The following is a 20098-nucleotide window of genomic DNA, read 5'->3' on the forward strand; positions in this document are numbered from 1 at the left end:
GAGGGAAGGATTGGAAGGGGGGGTCATATTGTGCTGAGGAGTCTATATTTCCAATCAGTCATAAGATCAGGGTAAGACTGTGTAGTGTTAACATCCTAAATATGCCCAGTCTTGTCCACAACCAGAACTGGACAGAGGACTGAAGTTCCCACTCCCAATCTCATCCAGCCTTTAGTGCTTAATAAAAATGGTGTATATTTACCAATTTTCCCTTGTTTTGGGATAGTGGGTAATTTCTGACCAGAGTAGATTTTGAGTCCCTGGGAAGAGAGAGACCACATGTCTATTCATCTTTATATAGTCACCCTTTCTTCCTTCACCATTCTTCCCTCTCTTACAGACAGTAATTTGTGATAGCATCAGTTTGTTTGATTAATCAAATCTAAGCCTTCTATCCAAAACGAACACAATACTAAACTGGATGTTCACAAAGGAAGGAAATAGGAAGCCATATCAGAAAAAGCCCTGAGATGTAAGTCTAAAGTTAGAGGGGAGGGAAAAAAAAATAAAAAGATGGTCCTGGCCATCTTAGCAAGGTTGCATGAGGTGAGGGACAATGGAAGACCTTTGTACTTAAGCCATCTTTTACCCAATCCTGCTTTTAGAACAGAACTGAACACAGCAATCTTTCAGCAGCCAAAGGATGACATAAAAGGATGCTCTTGATGTTCAACATTCCTAAATTCCTTCTCGTACTATGAAAGCAAAGAGACTCACAATTATCTCTTCCTAGTTTGAAGACTTCCAGGGACTTCTCATATTACAATAAAGTAATCCATCCAACCTAACATGCCCCATTAATCACTAAGAATAAGACATCTCTTGACTTCAGAATGGTTAGGATCTTTTTTAATTGGCGGATGCTCTCCCTTGCCCAATTATTTCCCCTAACGATTTCTGCATCTACTGCCTTCCCCCAAAGTACAGATCTGACAAATGGTTTATGGACTTCCCTTGGAAAGTCCATCCATTTGGCAGTCACTGTGCAGTAATTTCATATGCAACACTAAATGACCCCATCCAAAATATCAAGTCACGAGGCCCCCACCACTTAGTCACATATTTAGTAGCTGGCTCTCCATGGAGGATGCATCAGGACACCGTTCTCCTTAAAATCAGCTACTGCATGGGGCAAAGTCAAAGTGTTATTTTGATCCAGGCATTAAATTATTAATACTCCTATTTTTATTTTTCATGATAGGAGTAGTTTTTCTCCTTCTCACTAAGAAAGAACTCAGATATCTCAAAGTCCCATTGAAGAAGATTTAAGTTTCTTCATCAGCATCTTTTTACTTGATCTTCTGGGAAGGGTAAAGGGCAGGTCCAACCATGACAGGATGTTGGGAGCCTTCTTCATGTGCATCAGCAGCATAACCAGCTCTCCTGTGAAGCACCTCAGAATGATAAAAAATTCAATCCTGACAGCACTCTAGCGCCAGCTGATGGCTACCTGAATGCCCTGATATTTGTGAGACAGAATCTAGAGTATGTATCAACTGATCCTTCCTCTAAGTCCCAGTTGCCACACCTGTGTTAGGATAGGTCTAAAACAAAGGGGGCAGCATTTGATTTGGTCCTGAGAAGCAATGTCTCCAGGGGGCTGTGACTGGATGTTGCACATTCATCCTTTCTTTCTTCAAGGTCAAGGCTGGGGCAGTTCCTTTAGTCAGTCATTGTATGAACTGCAAAAGTGTACCTGAAGGATGTCATCCATGGTGTAACCCAACATGTCTTTCATCAGGACCCCACAATAAACTCCTCCTTGAGTATCCAAATTCAAAATAAGGAAATTAAGGAAAACAATGTGACTTGAGTGTCTTCCCACTTTACCTTACCTGTCACCAAACTCAGCTAGATTCAGGACATAACCAGAGTGATATTAATGAGATTAAATGCAACACTTACTTATTTGCCTCCTTCTAAATGGCCTTTGCTCTATTTCATCCTCTTATTACATGTTCTTGTAAGTTGCTTCAAATCACATTCTGTGTACAAGATTTTTGAAATATGCCTTTCTTGGGTAACAGTCTACCTTTCCAAGGACAGTCTTACCTGCATATGAGTCTATTTTTCACCAAGGCTGTAAAGATCTCCTGAAATAACACATGCTGGGGATGTTTGCTGAAATTCCTTTCATTCTTGTAGTTTATACTGAGATGAAACAAACAGAAGAGCATTTTGTAATAAAAATTACTTAGGATGTCTCAAAAAGTTACCAATGCAACACAAATACCTTGTATACTCAAGGCAACTATTGAAGGATTCTTGAGGTTTAACCCTGCTAAAGGCAAGATTGGAACTTGAAATTCAATGTAAAGTTAACAATGAAGACTATACTCAAGCAAATGCCTTTCATCTTACCATATTAATTAAATTGTTCCCTAAAAACACTTAACAGCTAAAATTGGTCAGAGGGGAAAAAATGGAATATGGAGAGAAAAAAATGTCTGGGGCCATTATCTAGATGGATTGCACCAGGCAAACAAGAATCCTTTCCATCCTCTTTCTACCCACCCTCAACCCCCACCAGCCACTTTAGCTGTTAATACCAATGGTGGTCACAAATATTTGTTTGTAGATAACAGGAATTTATTAACAGTCTACACTCCATCAGCCATAGTGACTGCTTGATTGTTATTGTTTATGTTTCAAGTATATGTGTTTTTAATACAATTTTGGAAATATTCAGATTCCAGGTTCTTTTTGCTGATGTAAGAGCCTATCAAAGAGGTTAAAAATAGCCTCATTGCATTCCACTTTAATCCTAGAAGAGGATAAAAGACAATGCACATAAGGGTCACGTTGCTGTGGTATGTGTAATATTTTGGTGCATGTTAAAATAGGCTAGTTTTGAGATCTAGGCCAAATAAGCTGGAATTACATGAATATACCCTCTTGAAGGCAAGTTCTATAACCTTGTGTCATCATTTGTAACGATCTGCCTTTGAAGCCTTTTAGATGTCATTAGCATGCATGTAAGTCCCCACCCTAGCTAGGGGAGGGCTGTCCTGATTTCTTAGTACATGGACACGGGCAAACTGGATATGTAACAATAACCATTTATTGTTCCTCACTGAAGACATATTTTAAAACTATGAACCCACGTTATATCATGTGGATTATTGGACTAATTAAATTAATCGAGTGATAGGAAAAACAATCGAGGCCCAATAAATAAATGGTCATTCTAGAATATTCATATCAATATTTCATGCCATTCATTATTTACATGGCACTTAGTGCCAAATGACCTAAGCACATTGTAGAACTGAGAGAACCAGCTCCTGGAAGGGGAGTGGCCCATGAGAATGCACAGCTTCCCGGAGGTCTACATGGCAACAGAAATCAACACAGGCTGACACTTGCAGTGTTGCAGGTGAGGTGCTCTCCCTGCAACTGAAAACCTGGTTGCTTTGACTACCACATTTTTTTTTAGCCACCACATCTGTTCACAGCAACCGATTCTTTTATTTCTTCTCATTACTGGAAAGATGTAGATTGACCAAAGACTCAGCAAAGCTCAGAATCAGCCTGGCCAGGTCACAACCTGGAACCACTTCCTCGTTGAGCAAATGCCAACTGTAAGTCAGTACAGTGTCCTGAAAGTCCCAGGTCAGTTCCACCTGTGACCATTAAGCCTGTTATTTATGCATTATTTCTGGGAATGGTTGAAGCTCTTAACTAAAAAGATTAAACCGAGGATCTCCTTGGGAAATTCTGAAAACAGATTTGAAATGGTAGCTCCTGTCATACACATTATGAAGCTATGGAGAACAGGTTGCTGGGGGCACAGGAGATTTCTTACCTAAAATTTTCAAGTTCAACAGCTTCTGTGGACTCATGCCACTGACCTCGAGCTCTGTGTCCACCCGCCTTGATGGCGGGCTCAGACTTCGTCATGCTATTTTGGGCACTATCAAAGTTAATGGCTGGAAGCTACAGAAATAGAAGCACAGAGTACGTGCGTGAGGATCACAATTCAGCACAGGATAAAGAAAGTAACAAAATGGGGGGAGGCAGAGGGGAGGCCAAAGAGCACAAGGATTTTCCAGGTCAATAAGTAAGATGACAGCCCTGTTAACTGGAGGGGTTTTCTGAGAGTTGAGCATCTTTGACTTAAAACATTTACTCTCTACCTTACACTATTTTTAATTCATAGCTTACAATACTACTTGTCATATCTTATGGTTACTTATTATTTTCAGTCTCCCTTGCTTATCTTTTTTTGGAGGGGCAGAGGTGGGGGCAGGGAGAATGCCAGGGATTGAACTCAGGGGTGCTCAGCCACTGTAGCACATCCCCAGCTCAATTTTGTGTTTTATTTAGAAACAGGGTCTCAATGAGTTGCTTAGTGCCTCTCCATTGCTCAGGCTGACTTTGAACTCGTGATCCTCCTTCCTCAGCCTCCTGAGCTGCTGGGATTACAGGCATAAACTACCGCCCCTGGCATTCCCTTGCTTATAATATCAGGAAACTTGTCCATTTTGGTTCAATGCTGTTTACCCAGCACTTGGTACAATGCTGGGGACACAGGTCTGAGATGAGGCCTAGTCATCAGGGGATTTTGAAGCTTCTTGTGTGTTTTAGCTGTGGACCTGGAGAGTTTCTGGGTCCAGGGAGACCACTCTGGCATAGCGTGGTGTGCCCAGACTGAGAAGGAATCATCACACACTCATTCCATCTTCCACATTAGCCAAGTATACACACCGCTTACCAGGTAGTGGGATATGTTGATAAGTGAGAATCTATCACTTTTAATCAGTCTGAACATCCAATAGTATTTATGAACGTCATTAAAATACTTATAAAAGTTCATCATAAGAAAAATAAAATTTAGCCAGGTGCAGTGACATCCAGCAACTTAGGAGGCTGAGGCAGGAGGATCGCAAATTCAAAGCCAGCCTCAGTAACTTAGCAAGACCTGTATCAAACTTTAAAAACTTTAAAAAGGACTGGGGATGTTGCTCAGTGGTAAAGCACCCTGGGTTAAAAACTTAGTATAAAAGAAAAAGAAAGAAAATTTGTTTAAATTAACCACAATAGCATGTCTCCATTTACCATATGAACTGGAGAGTGACTCATATAATAAGTTGTCAAGTTATCAGTATTCAAATAGTTTCTCTTACCAATACTTACTATATCTGAGATAACCTGAGATTTATTTCTGATACCACATAAAATTAAGCATGGTATGGATAAATATCTTATCTTTTCCAAAGAACAAGTGAAGAGTGTTGTATAATTAATTATTACAAATGAGGTAAACAGAGGGTAGAACAAAAGAAAAGACACATTTTTCAGTAAATGATTATATTCTATATAATTACAAAATAAAGCACTTGTTGTCTTATTCCACTGAGATAGTTGATAGAAATCAACATGGAAACATTATTTCCATATCCAAAGAGAATATTCCTGACTCCCCAAAAGGTGCTCATCTTCTAGAAAAATACATTCTAAAAAGGACATTGTTTTATAGCTCACCAAAAAAAAAAAAAAAAATCCTTCCTCATACACCAACCACAGTTGAATTTTCAAAATATTAATAAAAAGGGCTAGAGTGTGGCTCAGTGGTAGAGCACTTGTTTATCATTCAAGAAGCTCTGGGTTCAATCCCTGGCACTACACACACAAACATATCAAACATTCCTTCAGGTAAAACTTACCTCTCTATTTCAGTTCAGTCAGTGAAAGTACAATAGGCCATGGATACTGGAGGCAGCACACAAACTCTCTGATCAGCTCTGTGGGTGTCAATCCACCATGAGCTAGCTGTATGATTTGGGGAAATTTACTTAATCTCTCTGTGCCTTAGTTTTTACATCATTAAAATGGAAATGATAATAGTAGTAATAGGACTGGGGCTGGGGCTCCGTGATAGAGCGCTTGCCTTGCATGTGTGAGGCACTGGGTTCGATCCTTAACACCACATAAAAATAAATAAATAAAGATATTAAAATATGTATATATAATATATATTAAAAATAGTAGTAGTACTAGTAGCAGAAGTACTATGCATGTATGTCAGAGTCATCGTGAAAGTTAAATGAATTACATTTATAAGGCACTTGCTATGTGCCAGGTATACTTCTACCTCTTTGCCAATACTCTTTCAATCCTCATAATTATTCCCATTGTTCAGATGAATTTGCCAAATAAATCAAATGCGTCATTAGGTGATTTTTCAGATCTGAACTGATGACCCAAATGATATTAGACACAAAGCCACAGCAACAAGCAAATTTTCCTGTGTTAACACGAAATGTTACAACAGAGAGAAAATAGGAAGCAGGTTTTCCAGGTCCAAGGAATTTCAGATCCCCTTGCCACTGGCACGATTCCTAGAATACTGTTTGCAAGAGAGAAAAGTAGCCAAGACAGAGAAAACAAACTCAAGCCACCAAAGGAGAGGGCAGAAAGTTTCCATGTCCAGCAGTCATCGCCCTGGTGGGCAAAGCAGGCAGCCAGTGTTGGGAATCAACTCATGGAGCTTCAGTGGATAAGATGAACTTGGCATCCATAGGCGCAACTTACACTTTTATGTTGAACCCGGAACTCAGTGCTATTGTTAATACTAGCACATATCAATTGTACAAATTAATGGGTTTCATTGTGACATTTCCATACACGCATATAATGTGCTTTGATCATATTCACCCTTTCTATGACCCTCTCTTACCCCCCTCCTCCTGGAAAGACCACAGCTTAACAATAGGAACCTTGAAACAACCCATCCACTTCAGATGAAAGCAACGTGAGTTCAGAACCCTGGAGCATGTTCCCTTGGCTCCTCAATGCCTCAGACCTGCTGGTTATCTGACCTGTGGGTATCTGACCTCTCCATGCCTGGGCATGTGCAGCCTGTAACTGATCACGTTCCAGGGCTCAGTTCAAACAGCCTCCTGGTGAGCACTTATCCATGCCTTCCTCTGGAGAGCTTACCTCTCCTCTTACAGCACTTATCACAGTCTAGTACAATGTCCAGTTTACACATCAGCGTTCTGGCTTTGAATTCAGTCACCCTGTAGGGAGCGTCACCTCTAACAAAGCCTGGCATATAGTAGATACTCAAATAGGAAGCGGCTGAATGAATGCCCATTTCGTTCCCAGACAACTAACTCATCTGAAACCACCTCCAGATGAGTTCACCCAATCAGCACACTTGTTGCAGACACTCGGTGTGCCAGGCATTGTATGAGAATCTGGATATACAGTCATCAGAACAGCCATGGTCTCTGCCTTCAAGGACCTTATAGTCCCCAGGTGGTGAGGAATTGCAGACAGTAAGCAGGCTTGAGAAACAAGCTGCAGAATTAGTGAACAGGGGTTTGTCGAGGTGGAAAATAAAGGAGGAAGCTCAGGCATCATGGACCAGAATGGAAGGTAGAAAAGAACAGTGAATGCATGCTCAGCTGGAAGGTACCTGTGTAGCTAACGTGGAGAGCAAGCTCTGCAGACACAGGGAGCGCACGGTCAGGACAAAGAGCAAAGGCAGAGCCCCATAACACAACGAAACAATGAGGGACATGGCCTGGCTCATCAAAGATCCAGCTAGAGAAGCATTCAGTTCTCTACAACTCTGCCTGAACCCACAGGGTAGATTTCCTCTGTAACCAGCAATTGGTCATCTTGACCCATTTGCAAAAAGAAAGAAAGGGGGGAAAAAAAAACCCAGGCCATATCATATCTTATTACAGCATAAATTCAGGTGAATGGGACTTAACCTCAAATTTTCTTTCCAAATTGACTGCTAAAAATCTCAGAGCCAAATGTGAGAACTACTCACATATTTTATTGAGCATTTCTGCCTTATCCCAACTCTACTGTGCTCCCAGCCCTTGTTTTACTTTTATTGTTGGTCCTGTTTTTAATTTAATTAAGGGTAACCCATCATACTTCATGCATATTGGACAGAAGGATCATGTGAGCCAGCAGGGCTCACCATTGGATGGCTCTTCTTGAGGGATGGGGAAGTTAGTCTTTGGAGCCGGGGAGACTCCCAACACTTACAGACTCCTTACATTCTTTCTGGAACAAGCAAAGGTGTAAATAAATTCTCGAGTTACCTTCTCCAGAATATTCCTTCTGCTATAAATCTTTCCACACTATTTTATGAAATAAGAATAGGTACTCAGAATAACACTTATTAGTTCAGAATTACAAATGTGTGAAAGTTTTATAAACAGAATTAGGCATAAATCTTGTGAGCCTTGGGAACCTTCATCCAATTGAAGACAGTTATTTTCATTTTTTTTTCCTTAGAGCTATCTACTTTCTGAATAATTCAAGCATTACAAATATGCATTTCTGTTTGTGTGAAATATTTAACAAAAAGATATGCCATGCAAATGTGTCAGACAACGGATTGCCAATTCCAAAGTTGGCTAAAAGGGAGAAATCGTTAAATTAACTTTAATTAAGCCTTTCAGGTGTCAAGAAGGAAGTGTAGAAAGGACAAAATAGAACTATTAAGGATGAACTTCAAAGTTCATCCTTTGAGCTAAAAAACCAACAAGAACCAAGACACCACCATCATATATTTCTTTTGCCTGGACCAGGGGCTTGTACATATTCATGGGGTGTCACAATTCCGTTAGGAAAAAAAATAACCCAAAACTCACTGAATTAGAGGATACAGTGAACCAGAGAGAGAAGTCAATTTTACTGGCACTGGGAAATTTCCATCTTGTTAGGAAATAAGATACGTAGACAAGACTTTCCAAAGTGCGAGGAAAAATAATGCTTTTCTGGTGAGAGAGCTGCCTTGGGAAGAGAGTGGTCACTTTAGGCATGGCAGATATGCGGAGGTGGTATCATGAGATGTGGGTTTGGGAAATAGGTTAGAACTCATAGGGAAGAAATCTGGGAGAAGAGAATAGTAAAAACAAAGAATAGAAGTCTTCCGTATTAGGATTACATCACAGAAAGCACAATGGGAATCGATGAGAGCAACCAAAACAAAAATGTCCCACCAAAGTCTTAAAATTCTCTCCAAAAAGCATGGGCTTGTGAGCAGAGAACCAGGAAGATTATTTTGGCAGTACAAAGACAGACAAAGGGCAAAGTGACTGCTGAAATAGGTAGACAAGAAGAAAGTTTTCCCCAGGCTGTAGCATTAATAACAGAGAAGAATAGGCTCACAGAGTAAAGGTATTTTTTTTTACTCCAAATCAATGCTCATCCCACAATTGTTTTAACTATAATTTTATTTTTCAACACATTTTAAAGATATCTCAATGGTTAAAGACACCTGTTGCAAAATGGGAGTGCCTGAGTCCAGAACTATGACCTTTGGAAATCATTTAATGTCTCTGTGCCTCAGTTTCCTCATCTGTAAAAAGGGGATTTGTAAATTATTAAGCAAGATAATGCAGGTACAGCACAGGTACATAGTAAGTGTTCCCTAACTATATCATTATTCGGCCTTCATATGCCATCAAATCATTAGAAAGTCAGTCTATAGTATAAATAGATACATAAAAATGCTATAGTTCTCTGGTAAGTTTGGTTGATGAAACAAAAACCCTTAAGGTTGGCATTATTAACCACATGGGCTCTTAAAGAAATTGACCTAAATATATATAATTTAATAGCCTCTGGAGCCAGAAGACTAGGGTTGAAGTTCCATCCCTGCCATTTACTAGTTGTGAGCGCTACATAGCTGTTATCGTTGTTATTAGCATTGCTACATTGTTCCCAAACCTCCTTGAACAGCTTCTAATATCTCATGACTTTCCAAAGCCTTCATAGAAGCAAAACCAAAAAGAAAAATTTCGAGATAAATTAAAGTGGGAGTACCATTCCTTCCTTTGCTGTTCAAAATAACCCAAGCTCACTCCTCTCTCCTTTTTGGTGGGATATGATTAGCCCCAAGCCCCAAGAGCTGCATCATAACAGCAAGGGCAGGAGCAGATGGAGGAGGAGGAGGAGAACCAGGTAACCGTGCTTTGGAAAAACCAATTTCCATGAAGCTCTGAAGAGACCTATTTGGGCATTCGATAAAAGAGTTTGCTGATTATAGAGTGAAGAGTAAAAGCTTTGCTAGAGAGGATCCGTGGGGATGAGCAGAGGAGAAAGGCAAGGTGCCCGCAGGAGAGGAGGATGAAAAAGCTGTGGATGCCAAGTCTTGGCAGGGCCTGAACCAGGAACGAGAGAAACAGCCAGATGAAGCAAGAGAAGACACGCGAAGAACAAAGAAACTGGACATATCGTGCTTGTAAAGATGTTAAATGGATCCCTCTGGAAACATGTGATTCTCTTTTATTAAATCATGCACATTCTTTGGAAAAAAAAACAAAACTACCTGTTGTTTGCTTGATTGAACGTTCAAAAGGCACCGGAGCCTTTTAAGATCTGAATAGTCCCTAGGAGAGAAAATACCACAATGTCAACCAACAGAAAGCTCCAGGTGAATGGGGTCATGTTACCCACTGGTGACACTGCTACTTGCAGGCCTGCTTTATAGACCACCGCGGACGCACCCACCATTTTTCCCTTGGAACTCGACAAAGGGTCAAATGTTTCAGTGGGCACTGTAACCGCAGTAGCAGTTGTTAGGAGTCTACACTATTTCTCAAAAAGCTATTCAATCTGCTCAATAGTCACTGCCTCGGTTAATAATTAGTAAAGAGCATATGGGGTTACCTGCTGGCGACTCCTTGCTGTTTTTTATCAGTTGACTTTTCTGTGGTCTTCACCTTTTTGTCTGGATCAGGCATTGTAAACCATCAATGCCCCAGAATTAACATCGCATTCCTTTCAAAGTAAAACAGAGGGAAAAACTTGAGTTGGGTTGGGTGAATCAGAACGTTCTCGCTTAATACAGACAAGATTCACTTACAACATCTATTTTAACATGCAAACACTCATATCTATTTCTAATACAAGAACAAAAGTGTTCACATGGATACCCTCTCTCTTCAAAGAGCTTTGGATAGATACATTTAGGGCATAGGTTATAGTGGCCCCCTGAGCCTGTATTTTCTGGGTGTTCTTGATATCAAGGATTCTGACCTAGTGCACCACAGGTGTTGTTCTGCATGTCAGAAAACGTATGCCCACTCTGGGTTTCCAAAATGTACGTCTTTGAACAAATACTTAAAGCTCAATCGATGCTTTTATGCTGTCTCACTTACCTTTCTCAACAAGAATCCTTAATTATATGCTGCCAATCATAGGGTTCCTTTGTCATCATGGGTCATGTCCCTAATAGTCTCAGAGAAAGTCCCACCCACTCATAAATAACCGCTCAGAGTCAAGAGTAACATTCAGAAACCTGGTGTATTTCCAAAATTCCTAAAGTTACCTGAAGAGCTTTCACATGCCCTTCTGGAAAGCCTGGGCCAGTCCTACACTGTCCCTGCACTCACCCAAGCATCTGGCTGGGAGGCTGGCCAGCCTAGAAAGACAGTCCAATAGCCATTTCAATCTTCTGAATTAAGCTTTTTATGACTGTCATGGTCACTTTTCCTAGTATTAATTTTAATACTACTTCTCATCCCAACTCCAAAAAGTAAGTATGCGTTCATCAACAGAGAACAATTTGCTTTTTTTTCCTTTTTAACTAATTTCTATGGTCAATTGTTTTCATTTCCAGAGTAGAAATCTAAAGATACAATACTTCTTATAATATAGCAAAATACCAAACTCGATATTATGTTGGTTTCATTCAATTAGATGCAAAAAAAAAATTCAATTGTGTTTCAATGCCACAGTTTAACTTCGATATGTTGTTCAGGCATGAAAAAGCATGCATTATTGTCTTATAATTGCATGCCTCAATGTATTGTGAAATCTATGGTCAAACTCCAAGTGTTTCAGAGGTATTCAGAAGCAAAGGAATGTGCCGAGGGGTGTTTCACTGCAACAGAATCTAGTGAAATTTAATTTTCTGAAATGCACAAAGACACTTTAAGGATTTAAAAAGGATTTCCCCAATGTAGTCATACTTGGGACAAATCATTAACCAGAATTAAAGAGTTGGGAACCAAGATTCTCATCACTGGTGCAAAACAAAGCACAGTATTGATATTTTAAGATTGTGCCAAGGATATAAAACCACAGACCCATTCATTCAACAAATAACTTATTGAATATTTACTATGCCTAATTTCATACTGAGGCTGCTAAAGGTAAAGGAGGCTATCACAGGTATGCAACTCTATCACTAGCAAAAGAAAAACCCCACTTAGGAACTCTAGGACACATTTTGTGAGTAGTTCAAGTAGAAAGTTGATTTAGCATCTTCTTTACCCTTAAAGAAAGAGAGAAGAAACGAAAGGAAGAGGGAGGGCAGACAGTGGGAAAATGGAGAGAATCTGTCAATTGATGTTTAAAAGCAAAAGACCCCAGTGGTTTTTGTTTGTAGATATGAAAGTGTCCCCCCAAAGTCTTAAAATCAATGGAAATCCAGTCAAAATGAGTAGAATCTAATTTTGGTTTTTCCTCAAGGAAAGAAAGAAAATGTCACCAGGATATCCCAGCGGCTATTGGGCTTCAGGTTCCTGCTCAGCCCACAGCTACAGGCTGTTTGGGGAGTTGGAAATGGAGGACGCAACACTGTGTGCTTGAGAAGGTGTGGGAAGCTCACGGCCTCCCATTGGAGGGCGATCACGTTTACCACTATCAAACCCTGTTAAACATCCTGTCTTATTCTTGCTTAATCTCCATAATTTTATTGACTGGGTGTGTGAACAGGAAATAATCACCTAATAGTTTTATCTCTTTGAGATTTGCAAGTACTCTGTGAGCTGGAAGAGTGAATACAGATAACTCTCTGGAAAATGTTTCACTTAATTAAACAAGAAACAAATTCACCAGAATCAGTAGAAACAGACAATTGCCTTTAGGATCAAAAGCAAAATCCTTTCCACTTGATGGCTGCTAAAATGGAAACTATTCCCGCTCTGCCCCCCCCCCAAAAAAAAAACACATTTTTTTTTCAGAAGTTGGGAATGCTTTAAAATATTTAATTAAATTCCATTTTAATTTTTTTAAAAATTATGACACTATACTCACATTTATAATCCAGAATGGGAAAAGGGGAAAGGAAGGGCAATTAAATCGCCCAGAAGCAAATAACATGTTAGGGGGGCAGGGGTGCAAAGGCAAAAAAGTCCCAGGGGGTAGCTTCAGGCTCATGTCACAGAGGAGCTAGAGAGTTAAAACTATGTTCTGGTTTATCTAGACCTGAGAGAAAGGAGCCCAGTGTTCATATCCCTATAGCCTTCAGTTATGGGTTACGAACCCTTAGAGGAGGGCCCAAGGCATGCCTGTCTAGGGGTACACCTTCACCCCAGGCATGCCTATGTAGAGCTAAAAAGACTTAAGTGGCTTACGGAATGTCCTCTAAATCATGTGCCCTAGGAACTATCTGTAAGAAGCAAGAGAACAATGGAGCCAATACCTGGGACACGCTAACAGTCACAAGAGATCACAGAGAATTTCTGGGCGGAGAGCCCATATTGTCCACGATGCTCACCCACTCTATGGGAAAGAGCTGTGGATGATGGGAGTGTAAGAATCTTTGCTGTGGGTACAAGCTGAATGGAACCTATTGCAGTGGCTCTCGAATACTGAGTCAATTTCCCTCCTCCTGGGCTTGGGCGGTCCAGGTGCTAGAACACCCTGGGGCCTACCAGCAGAATTAGCCCTGCACCCTCTTCTCTGTCTAGCCTCTCTCCTTACCCATCTCTTGCAATTTCAAGGTTTTGCATACCATCCATAATTTTAAATTTATATGTCCAGCCCTAGGCCTTCCCTGACTGCCTGGATTTGCAAAGTCACCATCTGGATGTCTAATAGGCACCCCAAATATAACATGTTCCAAACAGAACTCTGACGCCCACTCCTAGCACCAAAAATACTTAATGCTCGCCATTACAGAAAATGGCACCACACCACCTGGATAACTCTAGGCAGAAGTTCAGAGGCCATTCTGGATCCTTCCCTTTCCTCTACTTCTTACATTTAGTCCAACCAGCAAAACTAGCCTGCATTCCCTGCTCCCCACTGCCATCGCCCCAATCCAGGCTGCCATTTTCTCTCACTGGATATTGCCAAAGCCCCCTCTTGTCTCGTTGTTACTATCCTTGCCTTTCTAGCCACAGGAACCCAAAGGATTCTTTCTGCGTAAATCAGATCGTACTCTTCTGTGGCTCACAGTCTCTCTAGGCCCTTTTACAGTACTTGGCTTCTTATCCTGACTTCCACCTCTCTGGTCTCTCCTGTCCTCTCCCTATTTCTTACTCCACTTCAGCCATGCTGACTTTCTAAGGAGAAACATGAGCCCATAAACATGGCAACTGCTATGGCTGAACATTTGTTCCCTCCAAAATTCATGTGGAAACTTAATTGCCACTCTAACAGAGTTAAGAGGTGGGACCTAGGAGAGGTGGGTTTAGTGCCTTCGAAAAGGGGATTCTGGAGTGGCTCTTCCTCTCTCTGCCCTTCCTCTCCCCTGCCATGTCAAGAACAGAGCCCACGATGGATTCAAGGCATCATCTTGGAAAAGTAAAAGAATGGGCCTTCACCAGAATGGCACCTTAATCTTGGACTTCCTAGCCTTCAGAACCGTGAGAAACTAACTTTCTCTTCCTTATGTATTACCTGGTCTGTGCTGTTCTGCTATCGCAGCACAGAATGGACGGGGGCAGTTTGTACCCAGGGACATGCCAACCTTCATACTTGTGCTTGCTCATCCCTTCCCATGTTCCCAGCTGTCTCCTCTAGGTCCTCTGAATTTGAGCTCAGGGTCCCCTCCTAAGAGATGGCCCCTCTGATGAACTTCAGCAACATGTTCCTCCTTGCACACTCAAACTCACCACGGACCCTGCTTCATGTCACCTGGGGGTTCATCAACATTGGCACCCTCTCGGCTGTGCATGTGTTTCCTTGAACTAGGTCATGACAGAGACTGTCTGTTTCACCCACAAGTGTATCCTCATATACAGAATAGTACGTAGCATCATAGGAGCACAGCGTAAGCAGTCAAAAAAGATCTGTGTCATAATCTGTAAGGAGTGAACTGAGTTATTTTTACCATTTGTGAATTATTAGCTTTCCAACAACTCCTTAGTTTTAGACTTAGAGACTCTTCTGACCTCTCAAGCCTGCTGCTCCTCCCTGATGCCCCCTGAGCAGCCTGCCCTCCCTGCATTGCAAACTTAAGCATTCCACATTGCAAAAGCCTCATTACCTCATAAGGCAGGGACTGGGCTGCTCTTACTCACAGACACATGATCGGCAACAATGAAAATGTACTCAATCAAAGACCTAATAAAGGGATGAACAGATAAAATGTCTATTTTAAAATAGTAGTGTCACTACTCTTTTAGTTCAACGAATATCTCATAAAGCCCTTTATAAATCAAATTAATTGGTGTTTGTTGTACTACCGAATGCATTCAGGAATCATGTTGTTCGGTGGTTAGAAAGAAAATTAGAATTCCATACAACAGTGCTTCGGAAACTATCCATGGTGGGTAACTTTTTATTTAAACTGCCAATCTATTACAGAATGATAAGTTTTGTTTCAAATCCTGTTCAGTAAGAAGTCCACTGATCATGTGTTTGGATGTCACAATAGCATCAAATTTCTGTAGAACTTCTGTAATCATCTCTTCGTGAACCAGTAACCCTAAAGACTACCTGAATAGCAATGATCTAGTTCTGAAACCTATCTTCTCAAATAAGCAGGCTGTTTTCACAGTAACCCTAGATGATTCTCTGATGGAGATCCTGGGTCCTAAGTATAGAGCCTGAGAGGACTAACCCAGTAACTGTCAATTCTAAGACAACCAGGAGGGGGCGGGCATGAGCCCAGTACGCTGGGAGAACGGTGGCCAAGCAGTTGAGGTTGACCATGAACCCCTCACTAAGATGGAAGCTCTTCCTTCTCTGCAGCTCTGGATACCATTTATCAGAGAAAAAGGTTCCACTGCTAAAAATAAAAACAGAAAACCACTGATTCTCTAACACTTATTTTGCAGACGAGATGAGGCTGAGGAAATTACAACACATAACACTTGTACCAACATGGATTTTCTTTCCATTCCAATGGGAAAACCAAAATTTAGCTTTTGGGTTTTTTTTTTTAACATTTATTTTTTAGTTGTAGGTAGGCACAATACCTCTCTTTTATTTTTATGTGGTGCTGAGGATCGAACCCAGGGCCTCATGCACTCTAGGTGGGCGCTGTTCCTCTGAGCCCCAACCCCAACCCCAGCTTTTGGGTTTTTTCACCTGAGGGAGTGGGGCCTCCTAGGAAAAGCAAATGCAGTTACTTTACAAACAGAAACACTAAGGATCTTTGCTTTGTCCACCTCAGTAATGGGACCCAAATACTATCTCCATTGGGAAAGAAAAGATCACCATACTCAAGGTCTAGCGGGGTGGGGTCATGTTTGCAGATGTGGCCATTTTGAGAAAAAAAAAAAATCTCTCAGAAGTAATTCCTATCTTCTATTGTCATTTAAAATGTAGGTTAAAGCTAAAGAAGTCCCTGGAGATACCTTGTTGGCTTGTGATCTCTTGTTAATTGCAGGGTAAACACCTTGACAGAGAAAGAAATCCATGCCACAGTAAAATCACCTAAATTAATCACCTAATTAATCTAGATTGTGCAATATAAATCCACTAACTAAAAAACATAGTATTAGTAATATGGTTTTCAGATCCTTCCTCCGAAAATCCTTTTATTCCAGTAGTTGCGCTAACTACTCAAAAGATTGTTAAGTGGCCCCATCCTTAGTAAATATAAAGCAGAAAATCATTCGAGTCATTATGATAAATAACTTCAAATCCCCAAATGCCTTTTTTTTCCTATCAATATTTAGGTTGCCTCTTTCTATATGTTCCATTTATTACATTGACCAGTGGTTAAAAGAAAAATAGGACTTGTTAAGTAATAACAGTAAAAAGTTCAGCATGACTAACATTAATCACTTTGGCTATAACAGATTTATTATTTTTTAAAAAGCACTAAAATAAACTGCTCTGAAACGTACCACAAAAGGAAGTTAGGACTTCCTTGTGGGGGTATAGCCCATTAGTAGAGCACTTGCCTCACATGAGCACAAGGCCTAGATTCAATCCACAGCAGCCAGAAAGATCTTCCTTGTATCCACAGTGAGGGGTCTCTATTCTTTCTGATGAACTATGGTTAGCTTTTCTCATTAGGGATAAAACTGCAGTTCTGTCTGAACTCAGGTGGACAGACTGAAGAATTTATAGAACATGCATCCCCATAACTTACTAGCAATGTAAAATTAAAATTTTTTTTCCAATTTCTTTACTGTATTTTTTCTTTAAATTTCTCTATCAATGTACTGGTCTTAAAAAAAAAAGTAGTAAAAATAGGCTGGGCCCAGTGGCCCACATCTGTAACCCCAGCAGCTCAGGAGGCTAAGGCAGGAGGATCACAATATGAGGCTAGCCTCAGAAACTTAGTGAGGCCCTAAGTAACTTAGCAAGACCCTGTCTCAAAATAAAAAAAATAAAAAGGGCTGGGAATGTGGTTCAGTGGTAAAGCGCTAATGGGTTCAATCCCTGGTACTAAAAAAAAAAAAAAAAGTAGTAAAAATAAGATAAAATTCATATAGAGCAGCCAGAAATAAAACAAACATGCTAAAATGCATTGATTAATTATCAACTTCTTAATTTTGATGACCATACCATGGTGATACAAGATGTTAACAGAGGAAATGGAGTGAAGGGTAAGTGTATTATTTTTGCAGTTTTTACGTAAGTCCAGAACTCTTCCAAAATCAACGCTTAAAAATGCATCAGTCACTTGGGCAGTTTATTTAATTAAAGTGCTTTGAGAATACAGTCTTCTTTTTACAAAGAATATTTGCACTTTAAAGATCCATGATGCTTGGTCTTTCCAAATTGTTTGTGTTTTAGAACTGTATATCTTCTGGAGAAACTGTTGAGTTAAATTGATCAAATTGCTGGAAAATAACACACACACACACACACACACACACACACACATTTTCAAAGTAAGGTGAGCCAAGAGTTGAGGAAATCCGAAAAGAAATATGACTGGCATTCCCACTGCAGCTCAAAGAGTGAGGCTCTCTAATCTACACAGTAGTTTACACCATGTTCTATGGTGCTATGGTGTTTTATGCCACATTGCAATTTTTTTCCAATGGGAAATCTGTGCAGAATTAGCAGAACATAGATGGTTACTGCAAGAAAGAACCTTCGAGGGCATGCAGTGTCAGGGGCCTAACACCTCTAGGCTCAGGAACAGAATGTCAGTGAATGAAGGCGAGTGACGAGTAGATGACAGACTGGTGGCACTGAGTCAAACCTGAAAAAGGGAGACATACCCTCCCCAAAGGGATTCCAAATTGCACTAAAAACTTGAGTAAAACAAGACAAAGCACTCCCACCAGATAATAAACAGATTTACTAGTCATCACTTACAAATCATGATTCGGCTCCTTTCATTTTCCAGATGAGGAAACTAAGGCCCAGAGAGGTAGAATGTGTTCAAAGTCACATAGCACTTTTAGGACAAGAAGAGAACAGAACCTAGTTCACCTTTAGGGTCTAAGACTCCATAGACGACTCTAGGGTGATGGGAAAGAGAGCTTACTGATATTGGCCCTTAGTCAAGGGCAAAGGGTAATACAATAACAATGGATGTATGTAGAAGTTCACCTCCTGGACTCTGAGCTGCTTACAAACATCCATTCATTTATCCTGGATCCTTCGTGTGAAATACGTAGGTGGTGAATTTTCATATCATATGGGGAAGAACAAAGACGTAGCTGGTACAGAACCTTCAGCATCAGGAATGTGTAGCCAGCTAAGGCAAGTATTATCACGGTCTCCCTCCTCCTTCATTACTCTTGACACATTTCTTGTGCAAACACTTCATACTTTAAGCAATTTCAATTTTATATTAAAACAAGCACTTGGGGATAAAAAGAACCAAAAGTTTCTCTAGTAGAAATGGGACCCTCTCCCATTCATTCCTCCAGATAGGCACTGACTATGTACTGTGATGATAGATACTGTTTTAAGCACTGGTCTTCATTTGCTTGGCCAATACTAACCCAACTGGGTCTGAATGCTGCTCCAGAATTAACTGGAATATGTGAACAGATACCACTATAATCTCCTTATTTTCATGGTTTATTTCCATTCAAATCCAATGGGAAATATTTGCATATAGATTCTGGAGATCCTCTCAACTCTCATTTAATAATATTTTCAATATTCCATATTTGTGGCTGCTAATCTGAGTCTACCTGCAACACACCTTATAATGGAACTATGTCAGAACAGATGAACCCAAGACCCACATGTTAAGAAGCAGTATTGGGAAGAGGGAAAAGGAAAATTAGATGATGTGATGGAAGAATTTACATTAACCAGTCAATAACAATAAGTAAGGTAGCATACTATATTTCTTTTTTATCATTAGTCCCAGAATTAATGTAGAATTATAGAATATAATAAGATTACTTCCTATTCCCCATTTTTATAAGAAAGAGAAAGGTGACATTCATTCTTCCAATAAATATTCAGTGGTTTCCTAGCATATACACCAGGCACTGAGGATACAGCACTGAATAAGACATGGTCAAAACTAAATTCCAGAAAAAACAGTCAAACATCATCATAATAAGTCATAAAGTAAATACAAACCAAACTCCTAGAACTTCCACAGTAGTCAAAGAATGGATATTCATAACATTTGGTGACACTGCAAAGACTAGAAGTACTTCCTGAACTATAAAATAAAACTAAATCGCATCCAACAATATTACATTTTAACTTCACGTTATTATTTACTTTGCTCTGTCTATGCACAAAATACCACCGGGCACTACAAAACAAAAATCTATGCTCACAACTTCGTGTGTGGGGAAGTCATTAGAAAGACAGGCTAACCCATAGGAAACTGCTGATAAGAACTCTTTCAAAAGGAACAGTTTTTATGGCTCAGGCTACTGTGAGAAGTTACATAAGAATAATAGAAATGTCAAAAAGCAGAAAAAAATAATTTCCAATTGACATTATAAATTAAATGAAATCAAAAGGAAGAAAGAAGAAAAGGAGAATGAACCAGGGACTTGAA

The 20098-nt window shown here is 40.1% G+C and overlaps 1 protein-coding gene across 5 annotated transcripts in view; it reads right to left on the bottom strand.

The window, feature by feature from the left end:
• The window catches only part of Nek10 (NIMA related kinase 10), a 226862-nt gene that overhangs the window by 201337 nt on the left and 5427 nt on the right, over positions 1 to 20098 (bottom strand). For 4 of the 5 annotated variants that reach the window (XM_046437346.2, XM_046437345.2, XM_046437347.2 and 1 more), the window contains exons 2-5: positions 10645 to 10755; positions 10304 to 10364; positions 3806 to 3936; positions 2053 to 2151 (exon numbers count right to left, since the gene is read on the bottom strand). In XM_046437346.2, coding sequence (XP_046293302.1) covers positions 2053 to 2151; positions 3806 to 3936; positions 10304 to 10364; positions 10645 to 10718 — 365 coding nt within the window. In that variant the 5' untranslated portion in view covers positions 10719 to 10755. Of the gene's footprint in view, positions 1 to 2052; positions 2152 to 3805; positions 3937 to 10303; positions 10365 to 10644; positions 10756 to 20098 lie in introns of those variants that run through there. The other variant, XM_058576694.1, reaches the window with a different exon arrangement.

This window comes from Marmota monax, unplaced genomic scaffold (assembly GCF_021218885.2).
Source record: "Marmota monax isolate L192 unplaced genomic scaffold, Marmota_monax_Labrador192_F-V1.1 WCK01_AAM20220418_F8-fsc00021, whole genome shotgun sequence".
Classification (NCBI taxonomy): Eukaryota; Metazoa; Chordata; class Mammalia; order Rodentia; family Sciuridae; genus Marmota; species Marmota monax.